The sequence below is a fragment of the Ammodytes marinus genome (assembly GCF_949987685.1).
Source record: "Ammodytes marinus genome assembly, chromosome: 17".
In the NCBI taxonomy this organism is placed as follows: Eukaryota; Metazoa; Chordata; class Actinopteri; order Uranoscopiformes; family Ammodytidae; genus Ammodytes; species Ammodytes marinus.
The window spans coordinates 20,230,803-20,246,911 of record NC_137221.1 but is presented as its reverse complement, the minus strand read 5'-3'; the positions used below and the strand labels follow the sequence as shown (position 1 = coordinate 20,246,911).

General features: G+C 41.3%; 3 protein-coding genes across 3 annotated transcripts; 2 read left to right on the top strand and 1 right to left on the bottom strand.

The window, feature by feature from the left end:
* Positions 1-1,132: 1,132 nt before the first annotated feature.
* irx4b (iroquois homeobox 4b) lies at positions 1,133-4,117 on the top strand (the record flags this gene model as incomplete). The annotated part of the gene is made up of 6 exons (XM_080045532.1): positions 1,133-1,174; positions 1,559-1,747; positions 2,064-2,176; positions 2,485-2,641; positions 2,954-3,107; positions 3,534-4,117. 6 exons carry the CDS (start codon positions 1,133-1,135, stop codon positions 4,115-4,117), a joined length of 1,239 nt encoding a protein of 412 aa, XP_079901658.1.
* A 6,292-nt stretch (positions 4,118-10,409) lies between these two features.
* ndufs6 (NADH:ubiquinone oxidoreductase subunit S6) lies at positions 10,410-13,110 on the bottom strand. Its single transcript, XM_080046009.1, has 4 exons — positions 12,964-13,110; positions 12,559-12,612; positions 11,125-11,247; positions 10,410-10,549 (listed from the first exon to the last, which is right to left on the bottom strand). The coding sequence occupies exons 1-4, from the start codon at positions 13,105-13,107 to the stop codon at positions 10,481-10,483; spliced, it is 390 nt and encodes a 129-aa protein (XP_079902135.1). The 5' UTR covers positions 13,108-13,110; the 3' UTR covers positions 10,410-10,480.
* A 281-nt stretch (positions 13,111-13,391) lies between these two features.
* On the top strand, positions 13,392-14,621 carry mrpl36 (mitochondrial ribosomal protein L36). Its single transcript, XM_080044854.1, has 2 exons — positions 13,392-13,509; positions 14,150-14,621. Exon 2 carries the CDS (start codon positions 14,160-14,162, stop codon positions 14,538-14,540), a length of 381 nt encoding a protein of 126 aa, XP_079900980.1. The 5' UTR covers positions 13,392-13,509; positions 14,150-14,159; the 3' UTR covers positions 14,541-14,621.
* Positions 14,622-16,109: the final 1,488 nt, after the last annotated feature.

The following is a 16,109-nucleotide window of genomic DNA, read 5'->3' as shown; positions in this document are numbered from 1 at the left end:
CCAATCATCTCTAACACCCCAAATTCCTCTATCATTTCCCCCGTCCCTTTTACGCTTGCCTTATTCTTCATTCTCCCCCTACCTAAGAACACTAAACACACAAAGATCTCAAAGTGGATTGAAAAAGAAAGAGAGAAGTGTTTCCACATCACCAGGACGGCTTAAGACTTGGTTATTTAAAAACATGACAAGCCATTCAGTTGGTAAAGGTGCTTACTCAAGGGAATGTTTATTTTTTGATTAATTTGCTTGGAGGAGACCTGAAATTTCCCCACTCATGAATATGTGGATGACAAGGAGATTTCTCCGGCGGTGACAAGTTATCTAAACTACAGGGCAAAACGATTATGCTAATATCAGGTTGTAGTCATCAATCATCTCGTGTCAATGGGGTGTCAAGGCATCACGTTCCTGATCCCCGCCTCTGGCCATAGCACTGTGTGCGCGTGTAGGACTGTGTGTGTTTGTGTATGTGTGTACACACGCAGCTGTCTGTGTGCTTATTTGGAAAGGAGAATTGATCACATTCTCATTACGCCTGGGGACTGTTGTGTGTGGGGGCGGGGGGGTACGTGCACTTACGCATGTGTGGGTCTGTTCTCCTGAATGAGAGCTGATACAAAACTGGGCGGGAATTAATAAGGTGACTTTCTTCAGTCTTGATATGAACACTGGGCTACACGCAGAGAGTCCGAGCTGACGTCAGAGAGAGAGAGAGAGAGAGAGACGCGCCTTAAAACCAAAGAGCGCATCACAGGGAGATGCATGGTTTGATCACACATACACACACACACGCGCACAAATACACACACACGCTCTCTGGCTTTGGATTGTAAGCTTCCAGGGATATCGCAGACGCTGCAGCAGCTGGGTGAATGAGGTGGAACTGCGAGGGAAGCCAAGAAGTTACTTTTAAAGACCGTTAATCGCTGTGCGTAAAAAAAGGAAGCGGTGCGTAAATGTCTGCGCGCCCCGATTTGGATACGTTGGTAGATGATTAAAAATTACTGAGAAGTGAATTGGCAAACTAGCTCGGAACTATAGTGTCAAAGGCAAAAAGTCTACACCTTGGCACGGATGCTGTTGGATGTCTTCCCGGGTTTGCTTGTGTCTCTTTGATCTTATTTGAGCCATGGCTTACTCACAGCTGGGATACTACTCCGCCACACCGCAGGTACAGTCAACATTTGCTATCGTGTTTGTTTGTTTGTTTGTCCAAGTTATTATAGGAGATACATTATAGACTACGCTCTCGGAATAGTTAAGAATAATTTTCAGCTAAGCAGTTTTTTTCACAAAATGTGACTCAATCAGTAAGTAGCGCATCAGAATGTTTTACAATACAATTCTCTTGAAATTGTAGCCTAAACACCAACTTTTTTCTGTTATATGAGAGAACTACAATAATAACAAACAAGAAATCAGGATTACCTAGAATTTTCTATTGAACTTTTTAGGACTTTTGAATACATTAGTTCCTTCTGGTTTTTACAATGGATTTCTCACTTCTTATTTACTGGGACAATTGACGCTCATTACGCAATTGTTTTTGCCAAAGTTTCTGATGACCTCGAGCCCTCTGGCCGGCTGTGTGGAGTCGGGAACGCCTCCTTCACACCCGGTGCTGCGCTCGCCGGGCCACCAGCTCACTCCTGGCACCGGCATTGGAGTCTACAGCGGCCCTTATCCAAAGAGCCAAGGTTACTATAACACCTGCACCAGCGACGCCACCGCTCTCTACTCCAGAGTGAGTTTCACTTTTCACTCCCGGTTCATATTACTAAAATCCTATTGCCTTCATTTGTAATGTGCGTAATTGGGCAAATGATGAGAAAAAAAATTGTGACTGTTTACGTTTAAAAAGACTGTCTCCTCTTAAATGATATCTGAATATTATAGAATACAAAAGTCATATGGGAGGAAGAAAAACGAAATCATAAAAAATTCAATTTCACTCTTTTCATAGATCCAAGGTGTAATCTGTGAAAAATAAATATATTGGAATATTTTAAGGATTCTGTTTGAGCACATATTTATAAGAGTTATTCGCACATTATTTTCAGGGGCCACTAGATCCAATCGACGGAGCTGCGTCTGTGCATGTGGGGACATCTCAGACTCCTGCCTACTATCCCTATGACTATGCATTTGGACAATATCCCTATGACAGATATGGGTAAGTCAAAGTCTGCATGTCTAATGCTGTTACTGCATATATAAAAAAATAAATCATATTAGGACTGCTGAATATTTGTTATGTGTCTGTAGCTCTTTTTAGTGACTTCTTAATTTGATGTCATAGTAGCATCATTACATTGTATTACACTCCATACACTTTATACTATAACATAGGATTTAGTGAGTTATATTAGCGTCTTATGTGAGTATTCTGGTATAGTCTCTCCCCATCATTTATATAGCATTTAAAGTGCCCTTCATTTATTTCTTGTACAACGTAGCTAAATATGTCAACATTCTGCTCAGGTATTCCAGCTCGGATGGCGCTTCACGGCGAAAGAACGCCACCCGGGAGACCACAAGCACCCTGAAGGCTTGGCTGCAGGAACATCAGAAGAACCCCTATCCTACAAAAGGAGAGAAGATAATGCTTGCTATCATCACCAGAATGACCCTCACACAGGTAGGTTATTGACAAAATATTATGGATTTAAGCACACTATGGATGGGCTGTTTCCTGGGGTTGTGTTGCCTTATAATGGGTCTTGGTTTTCCCCTCAATCCATGGATTTAAAAACGATTTGACATTTTTTGAGTTTGTTTTACTAATCTAACACATTCATACTTTTTTTTTCCTTATTTCCTTTCTCCTACTCAATTGCCCATTCCTTCCTTTGTCTTTCGTCTTTACTCTTGTAGTATGGTCTTTTATTATTTTTAGTTATTAAGATTGTATGTGTTTGCTTCTGACCTCCATTCTCTTGCTTCCTCTCAGGTGTCTACTTGGTTTGCCAATGCACGCAGGAGGCTGAAGAAGGAGAACAAGGTGACGTGGTCGCCGCGGGCATGTAAAAGCTCAGATGACCGGGGCTGTGATGACGACAGTGACGATGCTGAGAAGCCACAAGAAGCTGACAAATCCCCTCCTGGTAAGCAGGGCCTCAATCTGTAGACATAGATTTCTGGGGGAAGGGGGAGGGGGCAGGGGATATGTTCCCCTCAATATGAAGAATTTGACACTCACCAAAAAATATGAAAAACAACCCAAGAAAAACCCTTTTTCCCCAAAAGAGTGACACAACGTTTATGTATCCATACCTGTTAGTTCTAATTTCCCAAACAATTTCAGACACTTCTGAAGTGGACCGTACCATTTCAACCTTGCCCACCTCTGAGCACACGAATATTGTCATTTGCTTTCCAGAAATACAACACATGTCCACCATAAGTGAATACATAAAAGGCCCACATTGATGCATACATTTTTTTTAAACTAAACCTACGACGATTGCTTTAAAGTTTGATTAGCGTGCCCAGACTTAGCAGTGTACCTTTTTCTCATTCATTATTTGCAGATCAACAGTGTGCAGACCTACAGAGTGATCTTGAGGACTTCGACCTGCTGGAGTCGGACGGTTCAGACTGTGAACCCAAGGCGCGCTTTCTTTCTGAGGACAATGAAACAAACCCGGACACAGACTTACCTCACGGGCATCTCACACACAGCCAAGACCATCTGCATGGAAAAGAGAGATTGTCTCCGGACTGCCCCAAACTCACCCCGGTCCACCAGCAAAACAATGCATTCTATCCCAATCCGGACCTGAGAAGTACAGACAACAAGCCCAAAATCTGGTCCATCGCTCACACTGCGGTGTCTTTGGACGGCGGCCTGCAGCCAGAATACCCTCCCTGTATGCTATCGACCGGGTCCTCCTCTCCAACGTACCCATCCAACATGGCGCTGACCAGACAGACAGACAGGCAACGGGAATCGCCGGTGGCCACACTCAGAGAGTGGGTGGATGGAGTTTTCCACGGTCCTCATTTCCAGCAGCCCAAACAAGCGGAGGTTTGGAAAGGCTTGAATGAGGCTGTGATGGACAGCAGAACGCCCAGACAACCTTTTGAACTCTTAAGGTCGACGTCGTCTTTGTAGACAAACCAACACACCGTCACTGGAAAAATTGAAAAGACTGCTGGACAAAAAAAAATGTATTCTGTTGTTGTGACCTGAGCAATTGACCGTTTGCTAAACACCCCCCCCTCCCCCCCAACCCTTAGTTACATTTGCTACACCTGTCAAGATTCCTATTCTGGCACTGCACATATATAGTTTACAAGGGCAGATTTACCACTCAAAATATTAAGTCAGCTTTAAAAAAATGTCTTCTCCTGGTAGACAAAATCAGGATTATTATTTTTTTCTAGCAAACAACCATCGATTTTGCCTTCTGAAATAACATCTGTTAGTGGCTGGCAGATTTTGTGAGCTCTGACCAACTTTTTAACCAAACTAATGTTAGCAAATGTCAAGAGATCATAAGATAAGCATTCATTGTGAGGGCTTTCCAATTTGTCTGCCATATTTCAGGCATTCTCTGGTAGCCTGAAGTTGGCGAGGGTTGCTGAAGTGTTTTTTAAGAGTATTTCAGACTGACTTATTAACAACAGGGAAATGCCAAAAAGTTGAGGTGCTACCTGTGGAAAGTCCCACTGTAACCCCAGAAATAATGTATTACATGCTAGTTAATGACTTGCTCCTTTGAAAGTAATACTTAGTTACTAGGAACATTAGGGGGGGGAGAAGTTTAGCGAATGGTCATTTAACAACTATGATTATCTTCTGGCCTTTGAATAGGCCCTCACTCCATTCCATTTTACAGACTCTTACGGGCCCTATTATTGGTTAAATGTCTTAGACCAAACAGGTCTTCCTACCACACATGTTCCGGCAGCAAAATTGTACAGTTCACACACATGGAAAACATATAATGTACACTTGCACAATAGCCTGCACATGCACTGAGTCACAAAAAAATAAAAAGGTTTATTCCGTGGCACTGCAAAGTTCTCTTGAGTGTGACCTTACATTAGCCCATCCACTGTGCTACAACCACTGGTATCAGTTTAGATGATGTAGATTCTTCTCAGGAATAGTGGAATATACTTCTGCAGCTTTGTGTGTGTTGTGTGTGTGTGTGTGTGTGCGTGTGTGTGTGTTTTGAGGGAATGAAAGGGGGGAAGTGGGCGGTATTCAGCCGTGACTAATGGAAACACACAGAGGAGGGTGCTGCTAAATTGTTAAATCGATGCCACTTCCACCGCGGCTCCAGATATAGCTGCAATCAGCGATGCGTCCCTTTTCATTAGGCAGCTTTTGACTCTGTCAACCTGGGAACTACGACGAAATTCACAACGCGCAAAATGCTTCATGGAACCTCTTAAGTAAATTTAAGCAAGTGTCACATCTTTATCCACTCCAGTGACTTTTTCATATAACCAATAATAAGAGACATCATCGGAATAAACAGTGGGATAAGGCTGGCGTCAATAGGCCTAAATGTTTAATGGAAAATTCATTTTCATCAACTTCAATAATTAACAAAAACTTCACAAATTGAGCACCGCAAACATTTAAACCAACACTTTCTAAAACAGAGCACAACAAGAAACAGTGCAGAAGTTATTTTTTGTCACCCCCCCCCTCCCCCCCACACACACACACACACAACCTTTCTACTCCTCCTGTTTTTTCGATTTAGGAAGAGTGATAAAGTATTTATCAGAACAGAGGAGGGATCTGCCTGGGCTTTGTATGGAATTAACCATTTCAGGTTAAATAATTCAGGTTGAAGTCAACCGAGAATTTCATTCTGTTTCTGCCTCATAAATAAGTAAGATTTAAGATGATAAATAATGACATCTGACTTATTTCTGAAAAGTTTTCTTTCTTTCACTGGCTGTCCGACTGCAAATATATTTTTTATATTTTTGCTCCACTTTTCCCCTTTTTTGCGCTCCCCCATCTAAGTTTTGACGTCCTAGGAATTAGACGATTGTGTGTTCCTTTTTGAAAAGTCTTGGTTGGAGAGGTGGGTTTGACTTCAAGAGAGGAGGTGGTGGTGTCATGGAGGATATAGAATGGCAGCCAGATAAGAGGTCAACCCGGTGCTGAGTGGGGTTAAGAGATAGAAGGCTCCACTTGTTCTCACCGTTAGCTGTTAGAGACATTACTGGTCTCTTGGGCGCAGAGCACGGAGAAAAACTGCACAAGAACATGTATACACTGCCATTCAGTGTTGAGCATAAAAGCTTATACCTAAGTTCGATTAAAATATATAATTTTTATAAAAGGGTCCACGTTCATTCAATTTCAGTGTTAATTAAGAATTTCTTAAATCAAGTGTGTAAGGCGGGTTTTTTCTATGTTTTTCAAAATAAAGGGGGGTTTGTACAATTTTGTGATTATTTGCGTCACATTTAGTTAATAATCAAATACAATTATGTCTAAGTGAGGAAAGGCTTAACCTTCACTTTCATACCAGATTTTCTGCCGGTCACCAGAGGGGCAGGGGAAATGATATTGCCACTTTTTAAGATGATATGGTAAAGTTTCTAAGTCTAATATTTACTTGGGGTTTGGTCACCACTGAAAACTTGTCTTTTTAGCTGCTGAAGGCTCCTCTATTTTCACTCGGTAGTCTTTGATGCTGTCTGCTGCTTTAAGCGATAAAAACAACTTATTGATACAGATAAAATGAATGCAAGAAGAGTGGTGACAATGACCCAAAGCAGAAAGGTCAAATTGCGGTCCGAAAACAACCAAATATAAGCTGGAAGATGCCATTAAACTCAATATATCCCAGGGAAAATCCAGGAAACGGGTGATAAATCCCAAAGGGTCCATCATTAAGAATGAACATATAACACGTAACACACTATCCTAAACAAATGGATATTAGATATACAAATTGATGGTGTTAACTTTTAAAATGAGTTAGTAGAATTATGTTGCAGAATAGCGTCAAAGCATGGAATATGACACATTTTGGTCTGGTAGTTCACATTTTATGCTTGTGAGATTTACTCTCCATTGCCTCTCACACATCTCTATGCCACACTTTCAATCTTCCTTCCTTTACTCCTCCATCCATCCATCCATCCATCCATCCATCCATCCATCCATCCATCCATCATCCTCTCTTCTTTCCATAACCCCACACATCTCATTCTCATTCACCCCCCCCTCCCTCCATCCCTCCACTAGTCTCATCTCACCTCTGTCTGGTCTCCACACACAAGCTCCCTCCACTCAACAGCCAGTCTGACACGGAGGCCTGCTCCCTGGGCCATATAATGTGATTAAGCCTGGCAGTGTTGCTGTACAGCCTGGGGAATGTTAGACCTACTGTTTATGCGTCTGTCTCACGTCACTAGGAGTTATTTAGCCCTTTTATGTCCAATTGGGTGAATTGACACAGGGGGTGGATAGACTTTTTTTCCAACTTTGAATAGTAAGAATGTTTATCTTCAATGAGTTGTTCATACTCTATTCTATAGCCTACTCCGTGAACTTTCTTTCTAAAACACTTGCACACTTTATATTCCACGTAGAAATGTCTGCACAGGAAGTATTGACAACTTTAAATTACTCCTCTCTGCACTCTCCGTCTGACACCTATTTCCTTTCAACACTGTCTGTGTCTGTTGCATATCCCCACACACACACACACACACACAACCACCCACCCACAGACAGACCCTGGCATACATATGCACATAGTTCTAAAGTCTCTTGCGTCTTGTCACACACACTTTGGTTTCCGGGGCTATCAAAGTGCTGAGTGCAAACTCTCTCCTCCAAATTCTGTCACATGTCGCCAGAGGTGTCTCGCTCCCCGCGGTAACCCCTCTGAGCTCCTGGCACAAGAACAAGTCATTATTTCCATGGTAAAGGTCAGGAGCTCTGTCACCTGACTCTAAAGTGGGGCTGAGTGGAGTCGCCCCGAGACAGTGACCAAAGGTCAGATTTCTGTTTTTGCCTCTCATAGAGTCAGTCAGGATTTGAGGAGGACGGGCTGTTCCCAGATCTGCCTGCAAGCTCCTTTTGGTCACAGTGGCTTCCAGACACGGAGGTTCAGATAATTGGCTGCAGGGAGCTCCATAATGAGCCTGGGGGTCTGTAATATGACACATCTTCAAGCAGCAATATTTTAATAGGGGCAATTACAAGCGACGCTGAGGATGTTTTGCGTAGAGTGAGTGATTGTTGTGGAAGGGCTGCCATGTTAAAGGAATTCAATGGCATTTACCTCCATCATCTATTGTGTGGCTTCAGTAGTGAAGAGATTTTCAATATGATTATTAAGGCCTCGTGTGAGCTTATTTTTGTCTGAGTGGTCTGACCCAACAGTGCAGGTCACATTGTGCTTAAAGGCTCTGGAAACCAGGTCTAAAAATCTATATTTGATCTCAAGTTGGGTGTCACAATAAGCTTTTACAAAAATCTGATTGAAAATAAATGTTCATAAATAATATAAAAGTTTGTTAAACTGCTTTTTTACTGTCTAGACCTTTTGATAGGATTGTGTGGGTGTGGCTGTATAAAACGGTGTCCATGGGAACAATACTTGTTTATATTGGAGGTTCGGATTAAGAACTGCCATGATTGGTTCAAAATACTTATTGAGTCATAAGAACCATAGCATAGCCCGTCTCATCTTAACCGAATTTCTGTAAAGTTTAACAAACTTCAATGACAATACATTTAATTTGGATTGATAAATATGCCTAACACTTTTTTTAGATGCTCACTATGCATCATGCAACTAACTCAAACCCAAATTGCATAGTCAGAAGGATTTTGCGGATTTGAGTTTACAGGGGCTTTAAGAGCCTTGATTGTATTTATTAACTAAATATTATGCAGAAAGAAAGTGGATAACTGGACAGAGCTGAGGCCCCCCTCTGGTGATTTGACAGTGAAGAACATGAATGAGTCCGTCCACAAATTGGGTGAATTTAAACTAAACGTTCTAATCTTGAGTCAATTGACAAACAAAAATCCTCCTATCCTGGCTGGTGCATTTAATGGCGGTGAATAATTAAACGGTGCGGTTAAATCCAGCACAAAAACAGAGCGCTGTTTAATTCAGCACAATTCATATGCTCAGTTACATCTGAAGATTTTGCCTGGGGCGATGCCTCCAACTCAACCGACCACCAACCTTCTGAACCACTCAAGACCCGCCAACCGCAAGACCAAGCAGTCAGCTCTCTGACACCGAGCCGGCTCGCCTGCTACATTTTAACAATGCACCTCTCTCTCTCCCTTCAATCATCCAAAGTGGTCTGACTATAGATGAGGTTAACTACAGCATAAGCCTTCCCTTTCCAGGAGTCACCAGGGCCAATTATATCAGCCCGACTTACTCTTCCCCAACCTGAGCGCTATGGTGTGGAAAATGCAGTTCCACTGGCTGCATCACTGGGGACAGAACAGGCTAGTGCTGTCTGGGAGCCGGAGCCAAGCGCAGGGCCAATTTGGCATGCAGAGGTCTATGGAGAATAAGGCCTGATGAAATATATATATGATCTTCTTCAAACATGTATTGTTCCGCGCTGCTGTGTCTTATCAGGGCCGGCTCCCTCCTGATGTCTTCCAGGCTTGGCAGAGCGAGACTCTACAGCTACAGATTGTGTGTGGGGGGCCAGCCGATGCACAAGGAATGTTAAGGTGCTCTTCAGTGCACCTAACAGTAAACAGTAGAGAGCAGCCATGCCTTAATGAAAGCCAGTTCAAAAGCAGTGTGTTCGAGAGAGGTTGATTTTTCATCCAAGACGCAAGGAAAAATATACCTATTTGTGCATGTAACAATGGAGCAAATGACATTTAAAAAAGCACAGCTCAATATCATCAGCTGTCCTATTAGTTCAGACCAATTAAGGTACAGTATATTGCCTTTAAACCCTGTGTGTCCTCTGTAAAAACAGATAGCTTTAGTTGTGCAATGAGAAATTGTTTCTTTAACTTGGCTTTCATCTATGAACGCAACAGCCTTTCACTGTCACTGTAGCACCAGACCAAACACATTTGCAGGACGCTGCTGACCTCTGTCTGTCACGAGGGGGAACTACACTCAGCAAATATAAATCAATTGAATAACTAATCCAGCATCCCACAATTAATAGTCCCAATGTATTGCAATACGTGCCTTTTAACTATCATCTTTTTTACGTCTTAAGAGTCTCTTGTTTTTTAATTTCTTCTTTTTGAGTGTGTGTGGCAGTGTTGTACGGAGCCAGATATTTAGAATTGTATTGCCAATGACTGAGGCTGTTTTTGCGCATGTAAAAAAAAAAATAAATTGGATATATAGATATACAGATGGGTTGCAGCATTGATTTCAACCGGCTTCATTATGAAAAAAATGCACTCTCAGACCAGACAGACAGACAAGATATAATTTATTAACCAATATGGCAATTTATACAGAGAAGCCGAGACGGAGGAAATGCTTCAGTGATGATGCTTGTGCTTGAACTGCAATCCACAGTAACCACATGTCCCGATTTTAGTGTCTTTGTCCTGGGGAAAGAGACACACATGAGCTTGTTTCTAACATGTTTGAACAAATCTATACAACAGATCATGCAAAATCCACAAATAGAAAATATCATAAAAATAATAACATCTGGTCTTATCAGAGTGAGGTCAGTATGTTTGCGTAATGATATGATTCATTAGCATAACCCAGCCAGAACATTACTTCCCTCGTTTTGCTATGTAACCACTTTACCCAGGTCATTCATTCAAGTCATACATGATGCAAAAGATCAGACACTAACATTCCCTTCATTAAGTAACCCAGATATTGTCAGTCTTCTGCTTCTTCTAGTCCATTTTCTTTAACTTCACATAAATGAGAAAGTTTCCTTAACTAAACAACTAGCAATTTCTATCTTAACAGAAAGTAATACTGCTTGGATCAAAAGTGTTCAGACATTTCAATGTATTCCTGTATTCTATTCTGACTTAACAAATGGTAAATAGCCACCATAACACAGATGCCTGTTTATAGGTATTTGGTAGAACTTATCCGGTTGTCAAAATGGACCAGTTGTAATGAAGTCATGAAACTAGCGGCTGCAGGCTCTTCTTACCAGGTTGATGTAGACTTTGGGGTGACCCAGGGCTCCTCCGCCTCCATCACAGGACACCACTCTGGCCCCGATGTCAGTCACTGCCTCCTCTGCCACCAGTTTGATGGCAAAGTTCTTATTCACCTTGACACAAACAATGTAACCTTAGTCATTATTTGCTTATTAAAATTAGGTTTGTATGGGAAACTGCTTATCAACACAAAGCTTTAGCAAACATTAGACAGTGAAAGTGTAATGAATAGATTCTTTAAAGAGGAAGGCTATCCTCAATCTAATAATCACCCTGCTGGCATACAGACGCTTTTTAAATTTGGTTAAGTAGTGACAATAGGATGTTTTCACCCTTAAAACACGTGTGCTCAACCTGTTTTGATGGAATATTGGTGATTATGCCAAATTACTTGTGCAAATGTTGAAATGGGGTAGAGATAGACAGCCGAATATCGGGCCTATTAATTGCATTTGCAGATAATCTGCATTGGCCGATGTCTACACGATTATTTAACAAATGTTCATTCATGTTTTGTTTCTCATTTGTTACCATTGATACATTATTGTCTTTTATCAAATGCAAAAATAAATTTAAATAAAAGCATATTTAAAGTGATATTGGACATTGGCCGACTTCACTTTCAATATGCTTTTATTTTAATTAATTTTTGCATTTGATAAAAGACAATAATTGATGTCACGTGCTCTCTGAATTTCAGTATGGGCCATTGAAAAACACATATCGGTCGACCACTGAAATCAGGCGCAGAAATGGATTTGGAGAACAAGATGTCAATCTAAGATATGATGATGGCAAGCCTATATTGATCACCAGTAGGAACATTTTGGTGTTGCAGCAGCACAGGGACAGAAATAAGTAAAGATAGAGTAACATTTTTACATCATTGTACATATAAAAAACTAATATTCAAATACGAATAAACACATGAACTATCAAAGAGCAATTAGAGACAAAATAGGACAAACTGACAAAGGTTTGATCAATAGCAACAGAGTCAGCAGGTACACATGTAAACAGTGCACACCAGACTAATACATAACATGATAAAGTTATGATTCTAAGGGTTTGTCAGTATTTAGGTAAAACCTAATACAACTATAATGGTTTATAATTAAATAAAAATATCATATCATCATACTTAATTAAATTACAATGCTATTCGAATGGGCTATATTATTGGCTATAGTATAAGGGAAAGGCAGCAATATAATTGGGCTATACAATTGCACATATCAAAAATAATAAACTACGATTATGGCATAATGTTGTTTTGATGATACAATACAGCAGTCAGCATATGTGAGGATGTATGGCAGGCTCACAAAGCACCACTGATGTACATTAACAGGCTCATTACGTGACCATACGTCCAACAGACCTACATCTGATCAGATGTGACTGCAATTAAGTGTGTGTCTCACCTCTTTCTGTCTGCCGACAAATCTGGCTCTCCTGGGATCATTTGCATCATACACCTGAGGGGAACACACTCATGTTATGAAGTCAAGTAGAAGCAACTACAGCGGGACATTAGCCTGCATTGCTAATGTCAGTTTTTGTAATTAAGAGAAAGTGCATATATAAGCTGTCCTTCCAAATTAAACTGTCTGTAGTGTTCACTCCCCATATATCGACTCAACTGTGTGGCAATATATGTCCGATATTCAAATGTTAAAGGAAGCGTTCAGAGCCAAGTTATATGGAGGGCTGTCCGATAAAGGACGTAGCGTTAGCAGACCCGCTAGCTACACTAGCCCAATGCTAAGCTATCGCAAGCAAACAAACCCAGTAAGAGCAATGCGGAGAGAATGACTTTTGAAGCTCACCTGGCCGGTATGAGTAATTGCCTCACCGGTACTGGAAACCTCAACGCTGTATCTGTGAACAGGCACAGCGGACAGCTTTAAAGGTGAAACAAGCACCTTAGCGCTTTTACTGAAGGACAGAAGTCTACCCACTGAAGCCGCCATGTTTACAACAGCCTGTATTCCCAAGATGCCTTGCAGAGGACACTAGTGATGTTATCGAAAGATATTTCCCAAGTTTTGCCTCTCAGGTTCAAAGTACTTGCAGTTTCGTCCTTGTGTTTATCTATATTTTATAAATGGCACAAAATCACTGCCATGGAAGTTTTGTGTTCAGGCTATTCTAGTGTTTATAGAAGCAAGATGTGTCCAAAGGACCAAAGCGAAGAGAGGGCAACCTGCCTGAGAGGCTAACTCGAGGGCAACAAAATCTCACGTTGTCGCAAACCGGAAGCAGTTGTATCCTCACCACAGCCAAGATCAGCATTGCGGTCGTTTTGTAGCGATTGAAACGCAACATTCAGGGATTTATAAGACTGGTTTGAACCTTTGAGGAAGCCCTGAAAGGTTTGTGGAAGTCTTTTTGATTTTGTGATACAAATGTTTCATGTCGGGGAACAATATTTTGGCAGGTTCTATATGTAGCTTGGGAGCTAGCAGGTCAACTGTGGCATGCTCGTCTCCTTGGCATGTTAGCTTTCCTACGGTGTTTACATGTCAAACTGCTTGAGCTGCATATGTCACTTTAAAAAGGGCCCATGCATTGTTCTGTATCCGTTTTATGCTAACCAGTTGATGTAGCCTACATTTGGATGATTCAAAGAATAGCTTAATTAGGTCTATAGGTCTAACTCTAAAGTATGACACCTAGGTGATTATCTATCTATCCATCTATCTATATTTACTTTAATACAATAATATTGTGGATTATATAACGATGTCTGAGCAAAGACATTATTTGAATGTGATGCGAAAGCAGGCAATGGCATTCATTGTTCATTCATTTGATATGAGCGCTGAAAAATGTGTTGTTTTGTTTTTGTTTTATTTAGCCTTAAAAGCATCCACCTCCAAAAACATCATACCACATCAACACACACCATTATCAAAACCCTGACTAAAATCATCATCTTTATATTTTGTCTATATTTTCATTTAGAAACCTTATAATTGCATATGAATCATTTCTGTCTGTCCCTGCCTGCAGCCCATACACCATGGCTCCCCTCATCTTGAGGCACCTGGCCGCCTGCCTTACGCGCCAAGTGTCCCACATGAGAACACTGGGCTTCTCCTCCTCGCCGGCAGCCAGTGCTTTCAGATGTCTCCGTACCCTAGCCGCAGCTCCCCGCACACTGCTACCGTCACCGGGCAAAATAATGGGCTCCGTCCGGGCCCCGTTGTCTGGCTCCTCTGCCCCGTGTGGACCCTCTCTGTTGGGACAGTGTCAGCACCTCCCCTGCATCCAGCCCTCCGCAGGCATGAAGACCAAGTCGGCCCTCAAGAGGCGCTGCAAAGACTGCTTCTTCGCCCGACGGAGGGGACGTTTGTTTGTGTTCTGCAAGGCCAATCCCAGACACAAGCAGAGGCAGGGCTGACATGTTTGAGTGTGGAGTATTGACGAGATTGTTTTGTGGATATTTTGGAGGAACTGTGCTGCAAATAATAAATAGTGTGTGAATAGCTCTTTTCATCCCTCTTCTGTTCCTGTCTAAACATCAAAGTGAATTATAGCATTCTGTTAAATATATTTTTTATCACTTTTACTTAGACAACCTTTTAATTGGTAAACATAATTAACATGAGATTATTTTACACTTAAGTGAAGCCCCCAAAATGATTGTAATAGCTTACTCTTAGTAACAGGGAATGTCCTAGGTCAGTAATGCTTTGGACATATTTGGACAAATTACAGATTTATACAAAAAATATAAAGAGTTTGACTTGAGACAGAGAAGAAAATGCCTTTCTCTGCAGACCATTGCATGGTCAAATGATTTGGCATTACAATTACAATCTTACTAAGCTACATGTTACAAAGCAGCCATTTGATTATTGAGTAAATAGGGCCCAACATAAATTAAAGGTGCTCCGAGGAACTTTCAGTTTGTGTTAAGTATTGCATCCCCTTTGGACACAAGCAGTGGTGTTTTTACTAAGCCAGCTGTTGTTCCTGGGAGCGTACCCATGACAAAGAATTGCGAAAAACTATACAAAAATAGCATTCTTTGCACTGATGGTATTGTTTGCTGTTACATGTAATTTATGATCATCAGATGAAAAATTAGTGTTTCAGAAAATGTTTCCTCACAGTACCTTTAAAATATTGATGTTTACATATTGTAATTTGAATCTCATTATTTCTAACCTGAAACAACAGCTAGGTGTCAGATTCCTTTCCATGGTTGTACCACATGAGGGCGCCAGAGTGTATGCTACAGGAATACAGGGTCCAACCTGCCATGCAAACATTCACTACAGAGTTCTTTAACTACTGTTATCTATTGCAAGTTGTCCCTTTTACCCCCGTAGTTCCTACAGATCCATCATTATTTATGTCTTTGTAATTTTTATCACAGAACCTAAAATCGTGTGGAATGTTGTTTGTTATCAGTCCTGGTCCTATGGGTCCTACAAGGTGTTTGAGGCCATGTCAGAAACTATCAGTCCATCCTACAATCTGTCGCCACCTTTATATAACTGAGCGATAGAGAACGCACTATGCACACAACAGTGTTGACTGACTGTAACATGCAAGCTCTGAATGTCATGCAAACCTGACTGGTTTTGAAAAGGTGTTTGGTAACAAACACTGAACCCTTACGACTGCCACCCTGCATGAAAACGTTTTTCTTAAAGGTTAATATTTACTGATGGAGGCACAAGACAATACCTGCCTGTTTGCTCATACATTATATAAATTAAATGATCTATTAATATTTGTGTAGTAATTTCCAAATAGAATGGCATTTGTAGTATTCGTCAAGTTTGCCTGCACTAAAATACATGGGTAAACACGTGCTAGAAGCTTCATGTGTGGCTCCAAAGATTTTATCCAGCAGGATTCTTGACAACCACCCAACCCTGGAAGCAGTCAGCCCCAGGGTACATTGTAGATATAGGCCTATCTGTGGCTTTGAGGCACACCACTGTTTGTTCAATTGTGC